Source organism: Lonchura striata, chromosome Z (genome assembly GCF_050655825.1).
Source record: "Lonchura striata isolate lonStrDom1 chromosome Z, ASM5065582v1, whole genome shotgun sequence".
Taxonomy (NCBI): Eukaryota; Metazoa; Chordata; class Aves; order Passeriformes; family Estrildidae; genus Lonchura; species Lonchura striata.
In genome coordinates this window covers 55,199,252-55,221,779 of record NC_140740.1, presented here as the reverse complement: position 1 = coordinate 55,221,779, position 22,528 = coordinate 55,199,252, and the positions used below count along the sequence as shown (strand labels likewise).

The 22,528-nt window shown below is 43.7% G+C and overlaps 1 protein-coding gene across 1 annotated transcript; it reads left to right on the top strand.

The window, feature by feature from the left end:
* Nucleotides 1–10,898: 10,898 nt before the first annotated feature.
* Nucleotides 10,899–22,298, top strand: LOC146763840 (zinc finger protein 541-like). The gene is made up of 8 exons (XM_085566366.1): nt 10,899–11,029; nt 11,198–11,376; nt 11,776–11,879; nt 12,441–12,516; nt 12,825–12,913; nt 13,435–13,524; nt 14,322–14,485; nt 14,947–22,298. The coding sequence occupies exons 1-8, from the start codon at nt 10,899–10,901 to the stop codon at nt 15,041–15,043; spliced, it is 930 nt and encodes a 309-aa protein (XP_085422492.1). The 3' UTR covers nt 15,044–22,298.
* The last annotated feature ends 230 nt before the right edge of the window (nt 22,299–22,528 follow it).

Here is a 22,528-nt window from a genome sequence, read left to right as displayed (position 1 = left end):
ACTGGACCCCATCAGCTACTACTGAGCACCTTTACAGCAGTCAAGGTAGCTGGAGTGGACTCCTGGATACACTACACTCGAGTGAAGAAAGCCCATCCCGGACTGCGGGCTGTGTAAACTGTGGGACCAACAAAGCGGCAGATAAGATGTGTTTAATTGTTTCAGGAATGTTACCAAATAATTGTACCAATGCTCATGTCATGATCTTTGGGACGTGGAATGCAAAAAGATCAATTAACCACTCTTCATTCTAGAATGAAGAGAGAAGTGCAAGCAGAAACACAGATGATAAAGTTTTCCAGTGCAATTTGGGCTGAGAATGTAATGATTGGATTAGTAAAAGATTTTGCCAAAATGCAGAACACTAGCAGAATAACTGACTGTCTGCGAATACCAAAGGCAGGGGGAAACACATAAATTGGGGAATCATCATGACATAACTGCCTGAAACACAAGAGAACAAAACAATTGCATGCAAACAGGTACCAGAATCGAGACAGGTAATCAAGGTAACCTGGAAAGTAATAGGACAATGGTTGCATCCTCTGAGTCAACGAGACTCTTTTCAAAGTAATGGCACTACTGGATATCCAATAGAATGGGAGGGGGGCATCCCAAATCAATGGCAATGCTACTTACCACATTATAAAAAGATTACAGAAAATGTTACAGAAACCATTCTGGTGTGGAAGTGTGAGGCAAAAGATCACAAAGGTCAAATAGAGACTTGGGACAGTGCATGGTCTCTGAGCATACTTCAAAAATTCCAGCACATGGCTACCACTCCTTGGTGCATTACATGGGAATGTTCAGAAGATGAAACAGATCCAGCGGTAGTGAACACTGCCTCTAGTAGTCGAATAAAGGCAGATAAAGTAACCTGGTGGGCATGTAATAAACCTTATGATTGCAGTTGTGATGATATAGAAATAAAACAAATTCCACCACTGGCAGTAGCCTTACAAATTGGTTGTGCCTGCAGAGGTATCAAGCACAAACAGGGTAAAGTGAATTATAAAATACTTATAGGATGTACCAAGAGTACACTTCGAAGTCCAGGACAATTTGTATGGCCAACAAGTGATGGTGCCTGGACAACCCATCTCCCTGTAGATGGGAAAGTCAAAGAAATTACTTGAGGCCTCCCTGCTTTGTGTCCACTTTGGAGAAAGTCCCCATTTAAGGGAAAAGATGAACTTCTGTAGATAAGAACAAGATGAGAAGTTCCAGATAATGAAAATCAAGATGAAGCATGGCAAGAACCCTCTAGTGGAGTGAAATTTGGGTGGGCCTTAAAGTCTTTGCTTGGTCCTATAGCAAACTATCAGAATAAAGAAATGTTGTACAAATTATCAGGTCAGGTAGCTAGACTGGCTAGAGTCACTAGGGAAGGATTTAAAGAACTAAATGTACAATTGCAAGCCACCACAAAAATGACCTTACAAAACTGATTTGCCTTAGATTTGTTGCTTCTGAAAGAGCATGGAGTGTGTGGATTCTTAAAGGACAGATTGATCATTGCTGCATCCACATCCCAAAGGTAACTGCATGTGTAGAATATGACATCAATCAGTTAAAACAATAGAGCATGGAGCACAAGAAGAGCAGAAAGATTTGACTAAAAGCTTGTTAGACAAAATCTTTAAAGGGTTAGGGTGGAATGTGACTTCATGGATTAAGTCTATGATTGAAAGTGTAATAATCCTATTAATTGTGTTCTCAGTAATTTGGTTAGTCTACAGTGTCGTAAAAGGAGAGATACAGAAGAGGACATCCTGGAACCTGAAAATAATCAAGGCACTGACACGGGATCCACACCCATCATCCTCTGATCCTCCAGTCCATGGCAATGTTTACATCAATCCTGGATTTGTAGAACATCATGTATAAACTCAGAAACAAAAGAGTGTATCAAGTGAAAGTAGTTGCATTTGTAATGAAGTGAAAATACTTTCAAAGGGGGCAAAATGATAGGAAAAGTGTTTTAAAATCATGGGGATTTAGGGTTAAAAGGAAAATTAAGCTTAGTAGGCCCTGGAAAAATAAATATGCCAAGTACATGGAGGCCTTGTACCTTGCTAGACCTGCACCTGTGTAGCTAGTACATGATAAATGATATAATTGCTAGATGTGATGATTGTTTAGTAATTAAATATTATTACTGTTTAATGATAAGAATAATCATGAGAAACTCTGGTCAGGGGCCTTATAAAGATAATGAGAAACTCATGTCAATGTCTAGAATAGAACAATATAACTTTAATAATTAATATGAAGGTTATATAACTATAGAACATAAAACACGTTCAGCTCGAAAGCCGTGTTGGAGTCAGATTTGGGTCTGTACCCCTGATTCCCAGAGCTCTCAATAAAAGCACCTGCATGTAATCATATCCCGTGATTATGTGTGTTCCTGAACGCTATCAGAGGGGTAAGAATTTATAGGGAGGTACCCCTGCCCGTGGCAGGGGAGGCAGGGTCTAGCTGGTCCCTTTCAACTGTAACATTCTATGCTTCTATTTTCCTGAGACTGAAACCTGGTTTTAGTATTTAGATGGCATCACTGGTTGGACATGGCAATGACACGGGGAGGAAGGTAATCATGTGTGTCTCTGTGCTAGCTAGAACACCTACAGGCATCTGTGGCTCAAGCACCTGATGACAGTTCATCTCGGAGGAGCTCCTTCCCCCAGGTGTTAGTGAGCATTCTGCTTCTGCTTCATTGTCAGTGTAGACTAGGCTCATCTCACTGCCTTCTCCTGTGGCCACTTGTCAGGAGCACCCGAGTATCTGTGAACACAAAACTAAAATGGATCACTAGGAAATAATATTTCTAGAGCTGAAAATCACAAGTCCAGAGTGTGATGAAAATCACACGTTCCAGAATGATAGAGATATCTCAAAATCCTTTGTATCTGACACAGAATCTTGGCCAGTACTAGTGCCAGAGCTTACCTCCCATCTCTACACTTCTGCGGTAATGGAGTATTAAATGGCTTGGAATAAGCTTTCCATCTTTGGAACCTTCCAGCCGCACTGGCAACAAGAACTGCAAAGATTTTTTCTAAAGAAATTGTTGATTTGTTGGAATGCATTTTTTGAAAGGTATAAAGTCAGAATTGTTTAGCTGAGAACCATACAGCAGCCTGTGAAATGAATCATGGTGCAGTGATCGTCAGAGTGAAAATATCTGTTCAGGAGCTAAGAGCCCTTAAAGCACACTGAGGATATATGTTAGGGTTTGGCTGTGTTTTCATGTACTGACTTCTGATGAAGGATGGATTTGTCAGGCAAAGGCCAACAAAAACCAGAGAGTCTAAATCATTTAACCCCTTTAGAATGTCTAAGGGCAAACACTGGCACTCTGAATAGGCTGAGATCTGATTTTCCCTCAGTTATATTGCTGCTTTCATGTCTAATTGCTTATAGCTTTTGGTTTCAACTTTGTGGGCACATCACACTGTGATTCGAGACTTTTCTGTCAGTCAAGCACCAGAATCTGATTTCAGTTTGCCAAAACTTAGTGGCAAGTTAGGTTAGTGAACAGGACAGAGATCCAGCAACCTGACTCCCATGTAGGTTTTACATTTCCCACCATATCCAATGGAAAGCTGGGCTTGAACTCACTACTGCTGCTGTAGATGGGAAATTGCTCTACTGAGACTATGGAAAGTCTTGTGAATATTAAAAGGGGCAATTAAGCTGAGGATCAGTGCCCCAGTAGTGAAGAGTGATCTTTAAGGGAAGTGTTGGTAAAATGAGACTAAATGACAATTGAATCTTCCCGTCCTTTCTGAATAAGAAATCGAGTTTTTCCTTGTTTTTCCTTCTTTTTTATTTTTTTCTTTTTAGTTGAATGATACTGCCAAGCTGAATAAATATGTGCAACTTTTGCCTCTGCCTGACTTTCTGCCAGGTGATTGGCTGGGAAGACACATCACCAGAAAAGGCACTGAAATGTCTGCAGAAGGCAACCCTTAAAATTGTCAGTAGGAAAAGCTGTGACAAACATTATGCCAGTGACCCAAAAATAACCAACAACATGTTGTGTTCTCCGGGGAAAAGTAAATGATATCTGAGGGATACTTATGAGGTAAGAAGCAAAGTTACCAAGGCTGGGAAAAAACATATATTTAAACATATATTTAACAATGATTCCCTTTTCACTGGGAACAAAGCAATGTTAGACATCTTAGGAGGCTGATCATATTTGAAGTGATTTTAACTGCATTTGTAAGAGACTTTATTGCTGTGAAAAAGACCTGTTACAACTTTGTTTAATTTAGGTCAGTGTGCCAATCAGGATCAAGAGTATGAGAATTTGACATGGGATTATCTATTAATTTCAGGTATATTTCACTAGCTATGGTGCTCTCCTTAGACACCACGTGTAGTTATGGGAGAAAAAGCAGAGCTATCAGGGTCTCAGTCATCTGATCCTTTCCAGAAGTCAATATCTGAATAGGACAGAATTAACTGTATACCCGAAAGGGCTGTGTGGATCTTGCTTGTGATGCCCTCTGCACTGAATCTAGAAGAGACAACTGATAAAAATGTGAGAATCAATTTATACCAACATTAAAAATGTGTTTTAAAATAGAATTATGATAGCACTCTGCTGCTCCACAGCATTTGTATCAAAGGCTGTAGCCCTGAGGTTTGAAAAGCAGCCCTTCTTTATTCCTCACCCAACTTCCATGAATGATGTAAGCCAACTGCTCCATTTCATAGGCTAGAAAAGGCTGGAGGCAACGTTCCAAACATGCTTGTGCACTGCAGGTGGCACTGCATGCTCCTCTGGTGAGAAATGGGCACACTGACAGCTACTTCTGATGTATCTTCCAGGGAGACTCAGGTGCACCATTAATCTGTGCTGGTCAGATCCCTGGGACTGTTTCTTCTGGAGAAGAATGTGAAAACACAAGCATACCTGGAATTTATGTGTGGCTGACTGAAGAATATATTGACTGGATAAAAAGAAAGGCTTTTAGTTACACAGATGCATGAAAGAAGAGCATTTTAATAAATATTGTGCAACATTTGTTACTGTGTACTTGCACAAAAATTCAGTTTCAGAATGATAGTGAATGAGGAGTCTGCTGAATGAGAGAAAACATAAAAAAATCCTAAAATCTTCAAATATTTATCTGTGATGTTATTACACCCAAAACACTTAATTTTACCATTATTCAGTATTTATTTATCTAAATTCAATTTCAAAGCGTTAATATATTAAACAGAGAGAAACAGTTTTTCAATTAGTCTTCATTATAAAGATACAAATCTAGAGATAAAAATAATGTCTGTCTTTTTTCCCTAGACGTTTTCCTTCTTTTTAATTTCTTTTTTTTACTTTTGTGCAATTTTTTGGGGGGGCACGCGGTTGGGGTGGGTGTTGGGTCTGTTATTGCTGTTTTTTTGTTTGTTTGTTGATCAAATCAAAATCATCTCCCAGCTTGGTTCATAATCTCACTCTTTCAGTTAATAGTTTGCTCAAAAATTGTAAATACTAATTGTAATAGATGTAATTATAGCTCTTTAACATAGCTCCTAACATCTGTCAAAACAAAGGGGACTCTAGCTATGGATTTCCACAGGCTTCTAGTGAGAGAAGGACCTGGTGTGTTTCTGAAGGAAGCTGTGGTTAGCTCGCTGTACTTCCAAGTATTTTCTAGATCTTTTGTAACTAACAATTTTGAAGAGACCACCTGCAGTTTTTCTCTGCTTCTGTGCTTATTGCACTAATATGTACCAAATACTGTAAACCTTGAGATGTTGCAGAGGCATGAATAAACAGGTCCAGCACAACAACCCACTGGCCTTGATTATTGACCAGGAGCTGTGTCACAGTTCTGAGCAGAGCAGAAGAAGGCTATATCCTTTATATCCATAAAGGATATATATGTAGGAAGGAAGCAACTGGACACCACAAAACGGAGTCAGTCATTGGCCATAGTGCAATAAAACCTGCCACTGTGGTGTGCGTGGGCTTAGAGCCAGTTCTTGCCCAAGGCTGTGCAAAGTGAGATGCCAGTGGGATTTCCCAGAGAAAACTGGGAAAAACTGAGGGGAAAAACCCAAATGATACATAAAAGTGAAAAGAATAATGTACCATTGTTCTCACTTTCCAGCTAGGGGTTTCAGAGGAGGGAAGTGCCTGTCCTCCCACCTCTCTGTGTGAGGAGGGGCAGGAGTCCTGCAAAGTGTCCCGCAATTCTGCATTTTGTTAGCACCTCTGAAAACACATGGTGGAAGGATAACTGTTTCTGCAGCCAGAGATGGGCAGAAGAAAGGTTCAGGAAAAGGAGATGACCACTGCTGTCATTCACTGCTAAATGCGCTGCTGGGCTGATTCTCAGAACGGAGATCAAAACAGGAAAGCCACAGAGAAGAGCTCCATGTATGTTACAGTTCTGCAGTGGCCAACACCAATGAAACACTTGAAAAAATTAGTCTGGAAGCACATTCCTTACCAGATTGAGAAGAGCTAATTTTCAGCATCTCATGGCAGTTTCCTAAACATACTAGCACAGCATTTGCAATTCCACTTTCACTCAGTAACAGAAATCTAGTCTTGTCTCTTTCAACCCAACATACCTTAACAGTAATCTCTAGGCGGCTGTGAGGTGTCCCCTTGTACCTCCCAGTTCCTATACACTGGTTTCTTCTACCAGATCAACTCTCCTGGGCTCTTTTTAGCTTAACTGGAAACTGATGAGGGGATTAAGGGATCCTGCCTCAGAAAACCTTCAGCCCTCGGCCAGGCATATGCTCCTGTCTATGCTCACACATCATAGCTCTGTCTGTGCCGAGCTGAGTTCTCTGTCACACTTTTGCCTCTGTATCTGTTTTTACTGAGGTATTCCAAGTAAGCAATATTTCTGAAGGATTATTTTCTGAGAGCTCTGACTTGCTTGTTGCCTGTCACATAGTCATGGCTGGGCACAAGGAGCTGCCCCTAAGGCTGACCAAGCTGTGTGCTTGACAGAAGAGCTGACAAATGGCACTCACATGTGCTGTAGGGCACTGGGCAGAGCACACGGTGCTGGAACACAGCCCTTACCTCTATCCATGAGAGGGGACTGATGGCTCATTCACATCCCACTGGGGTGCAGATGCCAGTCAGGTTTGGTCCTCAGGTTCATGCTGCTCTTGTGCTGGGCAGTAGTGCCTGATGTTTTCTACTAGTTTTGGCTGTACATGTAATGCACTGCATATTCAATATTTTGTTAAATTTTTTTTTAGATAGCCTTCTATTTCTCAGTACAGAGGGTGTCATTATCGATTGTCAACAACTGTTGTTTCCTGAAGCTGTGGTGGTGTGTTTGAAGCATGGATGCCTACACAGCTTCTAGTCAAGGCCTGTGTTTTACCTTCTGACTACAGAGCTGCGGGCTATCTAGCAAGCCGTAGAAGTAACCTTCCTCTTGGGCAATGCAATGTGGCATCAGGAAGAAGCATCTAGAAAACAGAATTAAAAGAAATCCAGCCATCCGATTTTCAAGATAATTTTCCTAAATACTTGCCAGAAGAATCAGTTCATTGTAGCCAGATAAATTAGAGCAAGTCATTTTCATATGACTGCTATATCTTTTAATTACAGATTGCTAATTTAAAAAAATGTATCCTCATCTTTTTAGTGACCTGGCAGCTGGTTCAGACACTACTACCCCAGTATGCTTATAACCCCACAATCACCTGAACGAGCTTCTTTTGGATTGATTTATGCATTTCATTATTAACGTCTAAGAGATTACAAGTAGGTGTGATGTAATCACAATTGAATTCAAGGTGGCACAGGTTTTTTAAAGCAAGGAACCCCAGAAAGATAAGCAAAAAAGCCTTTATTTTAAAAAGCCCCTATAGAATAATACAGTAGGAACTTATATAACTTAGATGCTTTCAAAGGCATGCATTCGATTTAATATATAAACAATAGATTTAATAGGTAAACAACTGCATATAAACAATAGATATAATACATATACAATTGGAGACTACATGCTTATGAATTATTACTATAATTTTTGGCAAAAAGCAAGAAACAGCCCTATAAATACGTTCTTACAACAGCTTTATTTCAATAAATAGACAAGTCTCTCTGCAGCCATAAAGAAATTCAAGATAGGAATATTTAGAATAGAAGCAATATTAATAAATTAAAAATTAAATATTACTTTAATCATTCTAAATCACTCCTGTACTAAAAAGTAAGAGTTATGAGTATTTCATTAACTATGAATTAAGAAGTCCAGAGAAGAGCTGTGAAGATGATTAGCAGGATGGAGCATTTCTCCTGTGAAGAAAACTGAGAGAATTGGAATTGTTCATCGTGGAGAAAACAAGGCTTTGGGCTCAGCTAATTGCTGCCTTCCAGTACTTGAGGGAAGCCTATAAGAAAGATGGGGAGATGTGGATATCCTACATTCAGTCAGAAGGAAAAAGAGAAAAATTTCTGCCAGGCTAAGCTTGGGAAAATATTTCTGTTTTTCCCTCTGACTGAACTGAGACTATCCACAGGGAGGGAATTGTTACAAGAAAGATGGGAAGGTGTTCAGTCTGAGGGAAATTCTTCTTCAATTCTGAAGAGTGTTTTGTGAACAGGAGATGGAAGACTGCTCTCCCAAACTGAGAGAGCAATGTGACCAGTGGAGAGTGAGCTTGGTGTTTCACTCATTTGCTGGAATATGTGACCAGTGGAGATTGGTATTTCACTTGTTTGCAGCAAATGAGTGAATATCTGACACGTTGGTGTGTGTGTAACACGCAGGGTGGGAAGGAAGCAAGATTTCCTCTTGCTTAACATTCGGCAGGAAAGCAGTAAAACTGTCTGGGTTTTGTCATATGTGGGACCTAAGTATTAAAACAAATGTGAAGGCCATTAGTGCGGAAAAGTAATTCTGCTTGTGTTAGTGTTTTAGAGGAATCCCAGAGTTTGGAGACGAACGTCTAACTTCTTCAAGGGAGCTGGAAGAACAGGCATTGAAATTCTTCATTAATGTTTGCAACAGAAAAATGCTGTTGGCTTGTCCCTGTGTGTGTGTGTCCCCATGAGTTCCCCTGAAAAGCATCCTGTTTCTCCAAGTTTCAAGGAAGGAGTGTTGAGGTAAGAGAGGGAAAAGAGCAAGTGATATTCTTGGGCACCAGTCAATTGAGCAAGGGGGGCAGGGCTTTGGAGCTGGTACTCCACTGAGTTGGTCCAGAGAAGTTCTTCTCTTCTCTGACCTTGTAACCTCTTGCTCCTGTCAGAGCTGGAGGAGAGCCTTCTGCTTCAGAGCCAGGAGCAGTCCTTCTGGTTCTCCAGTGCAGGCAGAGTGCTTTGACAGAGGCAGGCTCCTGCGCATGTTCAGCTGGAGGCACCTTGCAGAGAAGCACGGAGAAGACCCAGAGCTGTCCCTGCACTGCTTTTCCCCGCCCAGAGGACTGAGGAGAAATGCCCCAGCGGGAAGGTCCTCAGAGCAAACTTGCAGCAGAAGGAGTAACAGAGGCAAAGGTGGCCCTTTGCTGTTTCTGCCCCCTGGGTGCCCCGGGGTTCTGCATGGAATGTTGGAATGTTGGGCTGTGCCCATAGCAACTGTCGTTGTCTCCTGCTCCTGCGGCCGTTGATGGAACACTGGTGGAGCAGCGGTGGAGCAGCAGCTGCAGGATCTGCTCCTGGGCTGTCCCTGACCAGCCGCCTTCTGCTCTCAGAAGCGTCAGATCTGGCCTCTGGATCTACATCCTCATCTTCTTGTCTGCTGCCAGGCATCCCCACTGCACTTTGGGACTGTCAAAGGTAAGAAAATGCCCATTTGCCCTCAAACCACTAAGAGAATGGCAGGAGGATCCTGTTGTCTGTCCCACCAACCACGACCGACATAGTCTGTGGTACTTTCCCCAGACAAGGTTACACATGAAAGTGTTATTCCAGCATCTGTAGGAATAATGTTGCCTCCATTGGAAATACAGACCTTTCCATAGAGGACATAGAGTGCTGTCACCATGTACTTGCAGATTCTCATCCACTAGTGACCTGATTAAAAGTTCTTGGTGCCAATTTAAATCCTAAACCTATGTTGTGGCTGCCCCAAAATATTACCGAGGAGGTCAGGGGTTCAGGGGCAACAAATCCTTTTATGCCCTGACTCTGCTCATGCCTCCTCCAAGGCTTTAAAAACCAGAAGGATGGGAACTCTCCTCTGTGATCCCTGTCCTTCAGGACATGGAAGCAGTTTACCAGGCTTGCCCTCCAATACTGGCTTTCACCTGCAAAAATGATCTGTTTTCAGTGAGTCTTATATAGCTACATACTTAGATCATATAAAGAAACAGTATCATTTAATATCTTTATAATTTTTTTTCTCCCTGCTTGCATTGGATATCTTTTCTATGGAGATATTCGTATAGATTTGTCCATGTTTTCCATTGCCCCTAAGCACCTCACGGTCAGAGGCAGCAATGGAATGCCATCTGGCGTGGTCCTTCTCAAGAACACAATCCCAGTGTCACAGAATTCACTGGGTTGGAAGGGACTCACAAAGATCATCAAGCCCGGCTCCTGGGCCTGCCCAGGGTGGCCTCGAGTACCACACCCTGTGCCCAAGAGCAGTGCCCAGACACTTTTTGAGCTCTCTTAGGCTTGTTGGGCACTGGAAGAGCTTCTCTGGGGAGGCTATTCCAGTGCCCAACCATCCTCTGGCTGAGGAACCTTTTCCTTATTTCCACTGGCACATCTTCCCTGCCATTCTCTTGGGTCTTCTCACTGCTCCCTGGACTGAAGGCAGTAGTGCATGGCCTTCTGCTTCCCCTCTTGGGGAAGCTGCAGACTGCTAGAAGGTCCTGCCTTGGAAATTCCAAGTGAAAAGGCAGCAATTGCACCCAGCTGAGGGGAGCTGGGACAGCAGAGCTTGTGGCTTGCAATGATGAGGATGAGAAGGAAGGCTCCTGACACATCTTGGCAGAATGATTTTTATCTGGAGCATTGTTTTGATCTCTTTCAGGTGGAAAGGAGAGGCAGAATGAAAAGGAAAGCAAGAGCCAACATTAAGCCGTGAGTTTTGGCAAAAGGGGTTAAAGGGCAGCAAACTTGAGGAATGGCAAGGAGGAGAACTGCTATTTCAGAGTCAGGGTGGGATTGCTTGAAGCCTGTGGGTCCACGGGAGGTGTCTCTTGACCATTTGACTTTCTTACCCTTCTTGCCACCTCCTTCTTCCTTTAGGCACATCAATGTTGGCAGTGACTTTCAGGCTGAGCTCCCTGAGCTGCAGACCACACCGCTAAGTGAAGATGAAGAGCCTGCAACCCTGGTCTGGAAGCCCTGGGAGGAAGATGACTCTGACGTGGAAAACCTGGACAGAGGAAGCTGTCAAGATTTTTCTCCACCCCTGAGATACTCGGGTGTGTAAAATGCTTTTTTTTAGTTGAAAATCCCATTTTTTGCAGGCTCTGCTTCTCTCCTTGTCTCGCCCATCTTCCCGCATGTGAGGGTTAGAGGCAAGGAGGATGCTTTTGCAGCAGAGCAGGAAAAAGAGCAACCGTCCTGCTCTCCAAATTGGTCAGAGTCATTTGCCTCTGGAAGAGGGGAGATTGGCCCCCACTTCTTATTACAAAAGCTGCTTGGAAGGGAGGGCCAGCACTGTGTGGACCCTTAGTTCACCTGCCCCTTTCTTTGCTCTCCTTTTCATGCTCTCCAACCTGTTGTCTTAAGCTCTTGTGCTTTCCTTCTGCCTTGTATGGCAACCTTTCCCCTTCCTCAGCTCAAGCCTGACTTTCAGTGGGTTTTTGTTGTGCTTGCAGTCAGAGAACTGTTGGACATGGCCAGTGCCCGTGGCATGCCCAGGGCAGCAGCTAAGCTGGAGCTCGCCCTGCACTGCCTGCACCAGGCACGCGGCAGCATTCTGGTAAGAAGCGGCTGTTTGGGGGCAGAGAAGAGTGGACAGGGAATTAATAAGGCCCGGGCACTGGGACAGCCTTTCCTGGCTGCTTTTGCAGCAGGGAGTTGACAAGAAGCAGAGCACTTTTGCTGCCTGCCGTGTCTCCTCCAGCCGCTTCAGTGGTGAGCCCAAAGGGCTGGAGCAGGGAGAATGTCTCTCCCGAAGGCACTGACGGAGGGTCCTGCCATCTGCACCCTTGTAAATCTCCTGGAGTTCAGTGTTTTCTAAGACATTTTGAGGTGCATAGAGGGGAAACTCCCAGAAGCCTTAGTGAGCTAAGGCAATTCTGGGTGCAGGAGGATCAAAATCATTGAGTTGGTCAGCAAAAGGCCACTCTTGAGGAGAAGGAACAAAGAGATAGGCAGGAAAAATGAAGGGACTAGGAGCTAACCACAATGTTTAACCCATATGAGATGCAGTGGTGAGAATCTCTGAAGAGGCAAAGTAGCTGAAAGGCAGCATTTCAATTTTCTGGCTCCTTTTTTGTGTTTTGGGGCAGCTAGAGCTTTTTTCCCTTTGATCTTGCAGGAGGCTCTGGAGATGTTGCTCTCAGGAGGGCCACCGGTGCCTCAAGGCCATCCCATGGCTGATTATCACTACGCAGGTAACCAAAGCAGAGCTTGTTTGTTCACTGACAGATGCTGGTGTCCACTTAATTGTCCTGTCAAACATTTCTGCTTAAAGACGTAACACCAGCATAAGGGTAGCAGGGAAAGCACCGCCATCTACTCCTTCAGCTTGTTGTCCATGTTTTTTTCCCTGGGGAATGCCTACTCTTGTCTTCATTACCTTCTGAGAGGGCAGGCATGTACACACGTGAATGATGGATGGCGCTGATTTTGTTTTGGCAGCCAATGGGATCTACTTCAAGTGGAGAGAGGGATCAATTTACCTGCTGCTTTTTATTGCCAGGCTCTGATAGATGGACACCTGAGGAGAAGGAGTCCTTCCGAAAGGCTTTCCACACCTATGGCAAGGATTTTCATCTCATCCAGAAGCAGGTAAAGTCACAGGACATTCTTTACTCTAGCAGGTGATCAGAAGGAAAAGCTCCTTCTTTCTGATACCAAATACTGGAATTCAGTGTCTCTCTTCTCAAGTACCCAAAATGTTAAAGTAGGAATGAAATGGGACATCGAAGACCTATGTGAAAATGATGAACCTGCCTCTCCAGTGCTTTTCTCCAAGCTGTTTTGGAAGATGAAGGTTTCTTCTGTCAGACTTGTCTCATAGGTTTGCTGGTGCTTCCACAACACACTATGCTGGGATAACTAGAGTGAACAGGGGAAAGAAGAACTATGCTAGATGGATTTGGTTTTGAAGTGCACAATATATCTGTTACCGTGGTGCATAATGCAGGGTTTACTACAATTCACTCTCTTACTGCATATTGATCTCATTTTACACCCTACTCAATTTACTCCATGATTTTACTTCCTGGTTTATTCCATATTCTACTTTTTCTCCAATGAGGCCTAGAGGATGGCCATTTTTAGATTCCTTCTTTTTCTCTTCACAACAGATTCAGACTAAGACTGTGGCACAGTGTGTGGAGTACTACTACTCCTTGAAACAAGAGCATAAACTTGTCTTTGTCGGTGTTCGTGCTCAGGTGAATGGGAAGGAGTTCCAGACATGCCAGGAAGGTCAAGAAACTGGGAGAAGGGGACAAAAGCTGCTGGCGAGCCATGTGAGATGCCCCTTTGCCAGGATCCCATTGTCCCATGCACTGGGAAAGGCACAGCAGATGCTGCCCAAGGCTTCCTTGTGCTGCTGGCCTGAAATCCTGGAGCATAACTCTGAGCCAACAAAGCAGCACTATCACCAAACTGGGCTTTGACTCTCTAAAGATTGGTTTCTCAAAGGCTGGCACCCTCACTGATTCCAATCAGATCCTTAATTCCCCACTGCTTGCTAACATCAGTAATCTGGGCTGCATTCATGGGGGTGCTGGAGATTTTCAGGGATTTTTTGTAGCATCCCAGCATACTCCCCAAGAAGGAGCTGGCAGTGCTGTGACTCCATTAAACTTTCCTTACTGGCAAGCAGGAATTTGTTTCAGAGAGAAGGAGAGAGAGAGAGATTTTTTTGGGTAACCATGTGTCTTCACTAATTTGACTGAATTTAATTTGACTCATTCCCTAGGCATTTGTGGAGGAAAAACAGAGATAAAAAGATGTTAGGCAGAGAGGTATAAATAAGAAATGTAGAACTATTGATACCCACATTTTTATGCCACCTCTTTTGGCTGTAGAAAGCAGGAGTATTTTCCTGAAAGTGCTGCGTTGTTTTCTCAGCTCTTTGGGGTTTGGAGGAATTTGCTGAGACGGATAGATTTTAGTGCTGGACGTTGTGATTGCCAGCTTTCTGAGAGGATGGAAAGATTGATAAGGATTTTTTGCTTTGCAGACTGTGGGCAGAGCAAAGAGGAGCAAAAGCCCTCCCAGAAAGGAGAACGGGGAGCCAGGGAAGAGAGGCCGCAAGAGGGCTGGCAGCGCCGAGTGTCCCTGCTGCCAGCCGCAGCAGCCAGCCCGTTCGGCAAGAGGCCCCTTTCCCTGCGGGCTGTGCAAACGGTGCGCAAGTTCCTCCTCTTCCTGCTCCAAGCTGCGCCTTTGGACTCAAACAGGCTGAGCCTTTTCAAAGGGACCACTGGGGAAGCTGGGGGCATTGGGGGATCGCCCCTTGCAGCCATAGTCAAGGTTACAACCCTAACAGCTTTAAACCCAAACAGCTTAGTTAAAGCCCAGCATTCAGAATGAAACCTTGCTGTGCCCCAACAAGACACAACTCATACAAGTGGGAGTAGCTCCATCAAATCTTGGTTTGATGGGGCTGATCAAATTAAAAATAGCATGAAGCATAAGGAGGAAGAAATGTGAACAAACTGAAACAAGATCAGACTCATGCTACTGATCAATTTACAAATGTGTCACAGCAGGGAAAGACAGAAATTCATACAAAAAGGGAGATCTCAGCACCTGGTTTAATGGTGTGTCTTAAATTGACAATGGATGGTTTGTCTCCTATCTTCCAGGGTGTTTGAAACCATGCAGGAAAGGAACAAACACAGGAGGAGGCATCGCCCACAGAAGGAAGGAGGGCCTATCCCCAAGAAGAAAAAAGCAAATTAGGCCTGCAGCTGTCCAGGGCTAGCAAGAGTTAGCTGTCAAGAGGACTAGATAGAAATAAGATTGTTAAGTTTTTAGGGTTGTTTATTCTTCTACTTAGTTTACTAGATTGTAATAGCTCCATTTATTAGATTCATTAGTGCTAATTTACTAGATTGTAATATCTCAATTTATTTTTTAAGATCCATTAGTGCTATTAATGATGTATTATTATTATTAGATTTAGCAGTAAATGTAAGAGGTTTGGTGTTCGCTATTTTCTGTCACTTTGTCTTTGTTGAGACACAAGCTGTCTTTATCATTAAACCAAAGTTTGCTCCATGTTGTCTTTTTGTCTGTATGAAATCACTCAAGCAATGTTCGTTACTGTTTGTTAATGATTCAAGAAAAAGCAGCTCCCTCTATTCCTAGGGAAGTAGAAGCTGCAGCAATTCCTTCAGTATGGGAAACAGATATACCTGGGAAATCTAAATTAGCACAACCAATACATGTTGAATTAATGGAAGAGGCGAAAGCAGTACAGGTTAAACAGTAACCTATAAAACCAGAAGCATGGCAGGGAATAAGAAAAATTATTGATAAATTCTTGAGATACCAAATTTTAGAAGGATGTGAATCAGAATATAATAGACCTATATTTCCAGTGAAGTAAACCCAATGGTGAGTATAGATTAGTGCAGGATTTGAGAGCAATAAATGAAATAACCAAGGACATTTATTCAGTGGTTGCCAGTCCCTACAGATTGTTAACATCCATGGAAGAGACATATAAATGGTTTACAGTAATTGATCAAAAAGATGCCTTTTCCTGCTTACACCTTGACAAAGAATGTAGGAACCTGTTTGCCTTTGAGTGAGAAAATCCAGGAAACGGAAAAAAGATCCATCTCACCTGGTCACGGATCCCACAAGGATTCAAGAGCAGTCCAAACCTATTTGGAAGCAACTGGCAAAGGAGCTGGAGACATGAATCCCAAGGGGGCAAGTTTGAGAACCATGGGTTTGGTTTGAGGTCTTGTGTGGTGGTGAAGGGTCTCCTCCAACCCGTGCTTCCAAAGAAACCCTCTGCCGTCTCTTGTTGTTCCGTCTCAAGGCAATTTTTTGCTAATTATCTAACAGATTATGTTCTCGGTCTGTGGCCAAGGCAGAGACGTACACACTCCTGACACCGTGACTGTCCAATGTCACCTTCTTCTCTCTCCCCGCCCAGGGCTGCTGTTATAAGATATATTACCTGTAACACGTTTACAATTATTCCCCAATACCTACTACTTATATTACTAAGTGCTTTTCTACTCTAAACCAATCTGTGAGTGCCAACATCACCAAGAACACGGAGGTAAGGAAGAAGAAGGAGGAAGAACAGGATCAGCCTACTTTCCTCCATCTTAGAACCTCTGACCTCCATGTACAAAGTAAAAACACCCCTGCACAATACTAAAAAAATTTGTAACTACTTTTACTATACTATCTAACCCTTTGTGACTGCTTGTTCCACCTTCAAAGTTGATAATTCATTCCGTGTCTCAAACTCAAAATCACAGCTGTTTCCAGCTGCCTGCTGGGATCTAGAATGCCTCTGAATAAGGCCTGGAACCTCTAGAATTTTCTGAGAGACATTTTGAGTTCCCCCATCTCCCCTCCCTCTTTGAACTAGAAACACCTGCTTTGCCACTTTGTTCAAGGCCCTTTGAATACACATGAAAATGCATGGCGTAACAAGCAGAAGAACTACAACCCCTATAAGAATGTAAAATATTATTTTTAAAATTTCTTTCCACAATGGTAAGAGATCAAAAAGGTTAAAGAAATCATCCTGTAGAGTTCTGCCTTGCGAGATCTCTTAATAGTAGAGAATCGGCTAGCAGCTTTTCTACGATGGTGAATAAGTAAGGCTCGTGCCAGGCGGGATGACTCTTTCAAGCTGCTTTATTTCACTGAGGGCTGGGTGTCTGCTGGTATCTGCAACCCGACCTCACAGCAAGGGAGCAGGCTCAAAGAGAGCCCTGAGCAAGGGGCGGGGTAGGGTTTATAACCAGGTACAGAGTAGGAGGGTCAGGATACAAAAGATCCAATAGGAACAGGGTTGGGGGGAGGACTTAGGATGGGGTGATGGGGATACAACAAATGAGGATGAGGGAAGAGGCTGGTAACTGGGGAAGAACCAATTATAATCAGAGAACTTAAGAACCTTCTAGAACACGGGCAAGTACAAAGGGGTGATTGGCATAACCAAAAGGTGGGAATAACTGATAATTGCATAACTTGGGGGGAGTGGTAGATTTTGATGGACATCCTGGGAGGCGGGCATCTGCACTACAGCCTCCTCCCATGGCATGTCCGCGGGAACTTCTCTTAAGTCCCCTACCACATCATCCCTCCAGGATCCTGTTACTATTTTCAACTTGGTGATACTACTTTCTATCTGTTTTATATTTTCATGAATGGATTTTGAATGATCGGACAAGTCCATGCAGCACATCCCCTCAAATGCTTCACATCCGTGCCCATGTGACAGCAACAAATAATCAACTGCCGCCCTGTTTTGAAGCACTGCTTGTCTTGCACTGCTGATATCTGTTAACATGTCACTCAGTGCAGACGAAATGGCATGACTGTGTTTGCTCAACCAGCAGGCTATGTGGTCCAATTGTGTCAAGGCCACCCCTGATCCTGTTTGGGGTGAGAAAATTGCTACTGCAATTCTCCGAGCCTTGTCCCAGGTATAAACATCATCATCACAATTCGGACTATATTGATCAAGGGATCTTTTTTCCCTGCATGTCTGGTCCTTTAAAGTTTTCAAATCAGGTGTTATCAATGCGAGTTCCCCAATGCTGCATGGACCGCCCTCGACTTTTGCAGGGATAGCAGGCCAAACTCTGTTCCCTCAAATCAAAAACACTCCCTTCGGTAAAGTGACTGGGTGTTGAAGTGATGATTTACTCGTCACCTTGGTGTAATTGCACCAGGATGATGCATTTTTATAAAAAGGCTGATTTGGAGTGGCATCTATTGTATGATTATCTGTCTTTGCCACTCCCAATGGATTAAATTTGATGCAGTATTTCGTTTTTGTTGGCCCAAAAATGTCTAACTCTGGGGGTTCCAGGTGTGCCACAGGAAGGTATTGCATCCAAACATGCCATCCTTCCATAGGATCTGAAAAAGTTTTCAAAACCTTTGGAGGGATATTTTTTGGAATTGGCCACTCCTTCACTGGCACACCTACCAAACATGTTGAAAATGGTTTCTCTGGCTTTGGATGAGTCAGACAAATACTGCCCTGACCCGCTGCCTTTGCCAAAGTTTCCCACACATTTTCCCTCGGTTGTTTCATGGGAAAGTCTGTCCCATTGCCCAAGGCAACAGGCAAGAGAATGAGACACATGAACACTGCCTGTCTAAACTCCATGTCCATGTGCCCAACCTCTGTGAAAAACCCTGAAATTCAGCAACACCCAAATAACACTTAATTTCTCTGAAAAAACCCCAAGTCTCTGGGTAATCAATCCTTGTCTGACAAGACATCCGCAGCATCGTTGTCTGCCTCCGTCTGCGTGCTCTCTTCTTTGCTCCTCAGGTCCGCGTCCACCTGCGTCTGCACACGATAAGGTTTCACGTGCCTCGCCAACACCCACTTCGGTCCTCACTCTGTGGAAACACAAGCAAAACCCTTATCCCAGGTTATTAATGTAAATGGACCTTCAATTTGTCCTGATTCCGATTTCTGATCAAAACTAAAGGATTTTCCCTTAGCTTTGCTTGTGCACTATTTGTAAAATGCCTGACAATTGGTGATGTGGGCTCTGAGAAAGAACCATTTAAAAAATTCAACACATACAGAGCTTTGTTCAGCTGCATATAAGGTGTTGTGCCTGCCTCTCCCCTTTTCTGTTTATCCAAAAGGGATTCCAGGGTGTGATGTGTTCTTTCAATGATTGCTTGACCTGAGGGAGAACAAGGAATACCAAAAATCTGTTTCATTCCCCATTTTTTCAGGAATTTGTCAAGCACCTTGCCTGTATATGTTGGACCATTATGTTTTTATTTCTTGTGGCACCCCGAGTGATGCAAATGCAGGCATGTTCTGCAGTCTCCCCTGTATGTAATGATGCAAAAACCACCCCTGAAAATGTGTCAACTGAAACATGGTAATTTTTGAGCCTCCCAAAGAATGGGTATTTTGTGACATCAGCTTGCCAGCTGAGAAGACTCTGCAATCCCCTTGGATTGACAGCTCCTGTAGATGCAGGAGGCTGCACAAGCTGACAGTCTGGACAAGTCTCCTTTGCCTGACTTTTAGAAAGGCAAAATGATTCCATCAATGCCTGTGCATTCTGATGGAAAAATGCATGACTCAATTTTGCCTGCTCAAAATTATCTGGCAATGTCTGTGATATGGTCATTGTGAGTCTGTCTGCGTGAGCATTTCCTTCAGCTAAGAACCCTGGGAGTGATGAATGTGCCCTGATATGTGTAACAAAATATTCGTGTTCTCTACCTTCTAGAATTGTCCTCATGCATGATAAATATGAATACAAAATTTCATTGTCAGTGTGTTTCAAAAGTGATCCCTCTAATCGTTTGACCACATTTGCAACATATGCTGAATCTGTGATCAGATTGAGAGGTTCCTGAAACAATTGAAAAACCCTGACCACTGCTGCCAATTGCACAATTTGAGATGAACCCTGTACCATTTTAATGTCTGATTCCCACTCCCCTGCTTTTGGATTTTGCCATGTAACTACTGATTTGTGAGTTTTTCCAGAACCATCAGTGAACCCTGTCACCCCTTCCACTGGTTCCTGGCTTATTTTTGGTTTTTCCCTGAAACTTACTTTTGCGTTCAGCATCCTGTGAGCTGGAAAATGAATTGTACAAACTCCTGGATACTCTAACAAAGCAATTGGAAAATCCTGCGATTTCTGCATCGCCCATTCAAAATACACTTTTTTTAAAGGAACATGAATAACTGAGAAATCTCTGCCTGACATTGTCAGCAACCTGGTTCTCGCCTTAATAATAATTTGTGCTACCATTTCTAGATCTGTGAGAATTGTTTTTGAGGGCCTGTAAGCTAGAAAACCCACTCTATCAACAAAAGAGGGTCCATTTGAGACAAATCTCACTGAAAAATCAACCCATATAACTGTGCTGTTTCCCCCAACACTGCTAAATGAAAAGGCAATGATTCTACAAAGTGATGTGCTTGTCTCTGCTGAATCATGTCTGTGATCTTTTCATGGTCCCTTTTTGCTTCAGGTGTCAGAGTTCTGGGAGATTTGATGTTGTTGTCCTCTCTCAAAAGATTGAACAATGACGAGATGTCATCATTGGTGATTCCCAGGATCGGTCTTATCCAGTTGATCTCCCCCAAAAGCTGTTGCAAGTCCTGGAGATTGGTGACCTTTGTGTTGCTTTCCAGTTTCTGTGGCCTTATTGTTTGCTTCGTGATCTTCCATCCCAGGTATTTCCAAGGTGCAATTTCTTGTATTTTTGGTGTACTAATTTCCAGTCCTGCTTTTTGCACCTGCACAATCACACAGTCACAAACCTCTTTCACCTCCTGTTTTGCTGGTGCTGCAATGAGCAAATCATCCATATAATGGATAATTTTTGGTTTTGGATGTTTTTCTTTTGCTGGATGCAAAGCTTGGGCCACGTACCATTGGCAAATACTTGGAGAATTTTTGAGCCCCTGAGGAAGAACTGTCCAATGGTATCTTTGCAGAGGTTCTTCTCTGTTGATGCTTGGGACAGAAAATGCAAAGCGTGCAGCATCATCTGGATGAAGTGGACTGCTGAAGAAACATTCCTTGAGATCAATGATCACAAGCGACCAGTCCCTCGAGATCATCTAGAGAGATGGAAGCCCAAGCTGCAGTGGCCCCAGGTCTTCGATGACCTCGTTGATTCTCCTGAGATCATGAAACAGTCTCCAAGACCCTGAAGGTTTCTTGCAAATGACAAACACTGGGGAATTCCATGGGCTGTCTGTTGGTTTGATGTGTCCTTTTTGGAGCTGTTCCTGGACCAACTTTTCAACGCACTCAATTTTTTCCACTCCAGGGGCCCCTGATCCACCCAAACAGGATCATTTGTTTTCCAGGTCAATTTCAGAGTGGCGAGTGCCACAGTGACTCCTGTTAAAAATCCAATTCTAATTTCAGTCCCCATTGTGCCAAAAGGTCCCTTCCCCATACTGTGATGGGCTTTTGCACGATGAAAGGATGGATAACTACTGTCTTTTTTCCCGGGCCTGTGACAACAATTGCATTCTCACTCTGCATGCATAGGGAACTCCCCCCTGTGCCCGTGAGAGAACCCAAAGGTGCAACCAAGTCCCATTCCCGAGGCCAAAAAATGTATGAAATAACTGTAACATCCGCTCCTGTGTCGAGCATCCCTGTGATAGCAATTGTCTTTTCGTTACAAGTCAACTGACAAGTAACGATGGGCCGATCCCGGCTCAAATGTTTCACCCAAGATGCACGCACCTCTGCTTGATCACCAGGAAAAGAGTCCCGTTTATTGAACACCGGCATGGCAAATCCATAGCTCGAGCAATCGGTGTGTTTTGTGGAATTGTCAGAGGTGGTCACAAGGCTTTTGCCGTGACCATCAGCTCCCCATTATGGTTTGCTGAAATCAAAGATGGATAAACAACAAGTCCAAGGACACTGCTTCTGTCCCTGGCCATTATTAAAAAATCCTGCCTTTTCCAAGAAGTCCCTGTGACACCTGTAGGTATCACTGCATGGCTATTGTCCAAAAGACACGTCAGTTTGGAGGTTGCCAAGACGCATTGGAATCCGGGTGGTACCAAGTCTGGGTCGCTGGGGATTTTGTGATTGCTCTGCCGAGGGGTTCTGTTTGTTGCTCCCTGAGGATTGTTCCTGTTGGTTCTGTGCCACTGCCAGGATTTGTGTCTGAGCGCGCTGGCATTGATTCGTGCTCTTTTTCCCGATTCCCGGAACTGCAAGAAGTTTCCCATCCACATCTGTTTGTGAATGACACTCACTTGTGAGATGTTTCCCTCTCCTGCATCGAGGGCAAAGGTCTGGTGGCTTGTTGGGCTTTGCCAGTTGTGGGCAGCTCCTTTTAATATGTCCTTGTGCCCCACACCCAAAGCAGCGTCTCCCTGCATTGGAGTTGCCTTTTGTATAATTTGCAAGAACTTCCCTAACATGTTTTTCAATTCGATCCCCCAAGTGTTCTTCCATGATGGAAGCAACATGTTGTGGTGTCCCCACCTTGCTGCACGCCTCGATCATGTCTGCCAAGGTGGCCTGGTGTGGCATCGTGCTGATGATCCGTCTGCACTCCAGATTGGCATTGAAGAACACGAGACTTTTGACCAGGTGTGGTTTCGCTCCCTCCTCGGTCACGTGCCGCTCCACCGCCTGAGAAAGACGATCCACGAGTGAAGAAAGTGGCTCCGAAGGACCCTGTTTGATCTCGGTATAGATGTTGTCCTGAAAC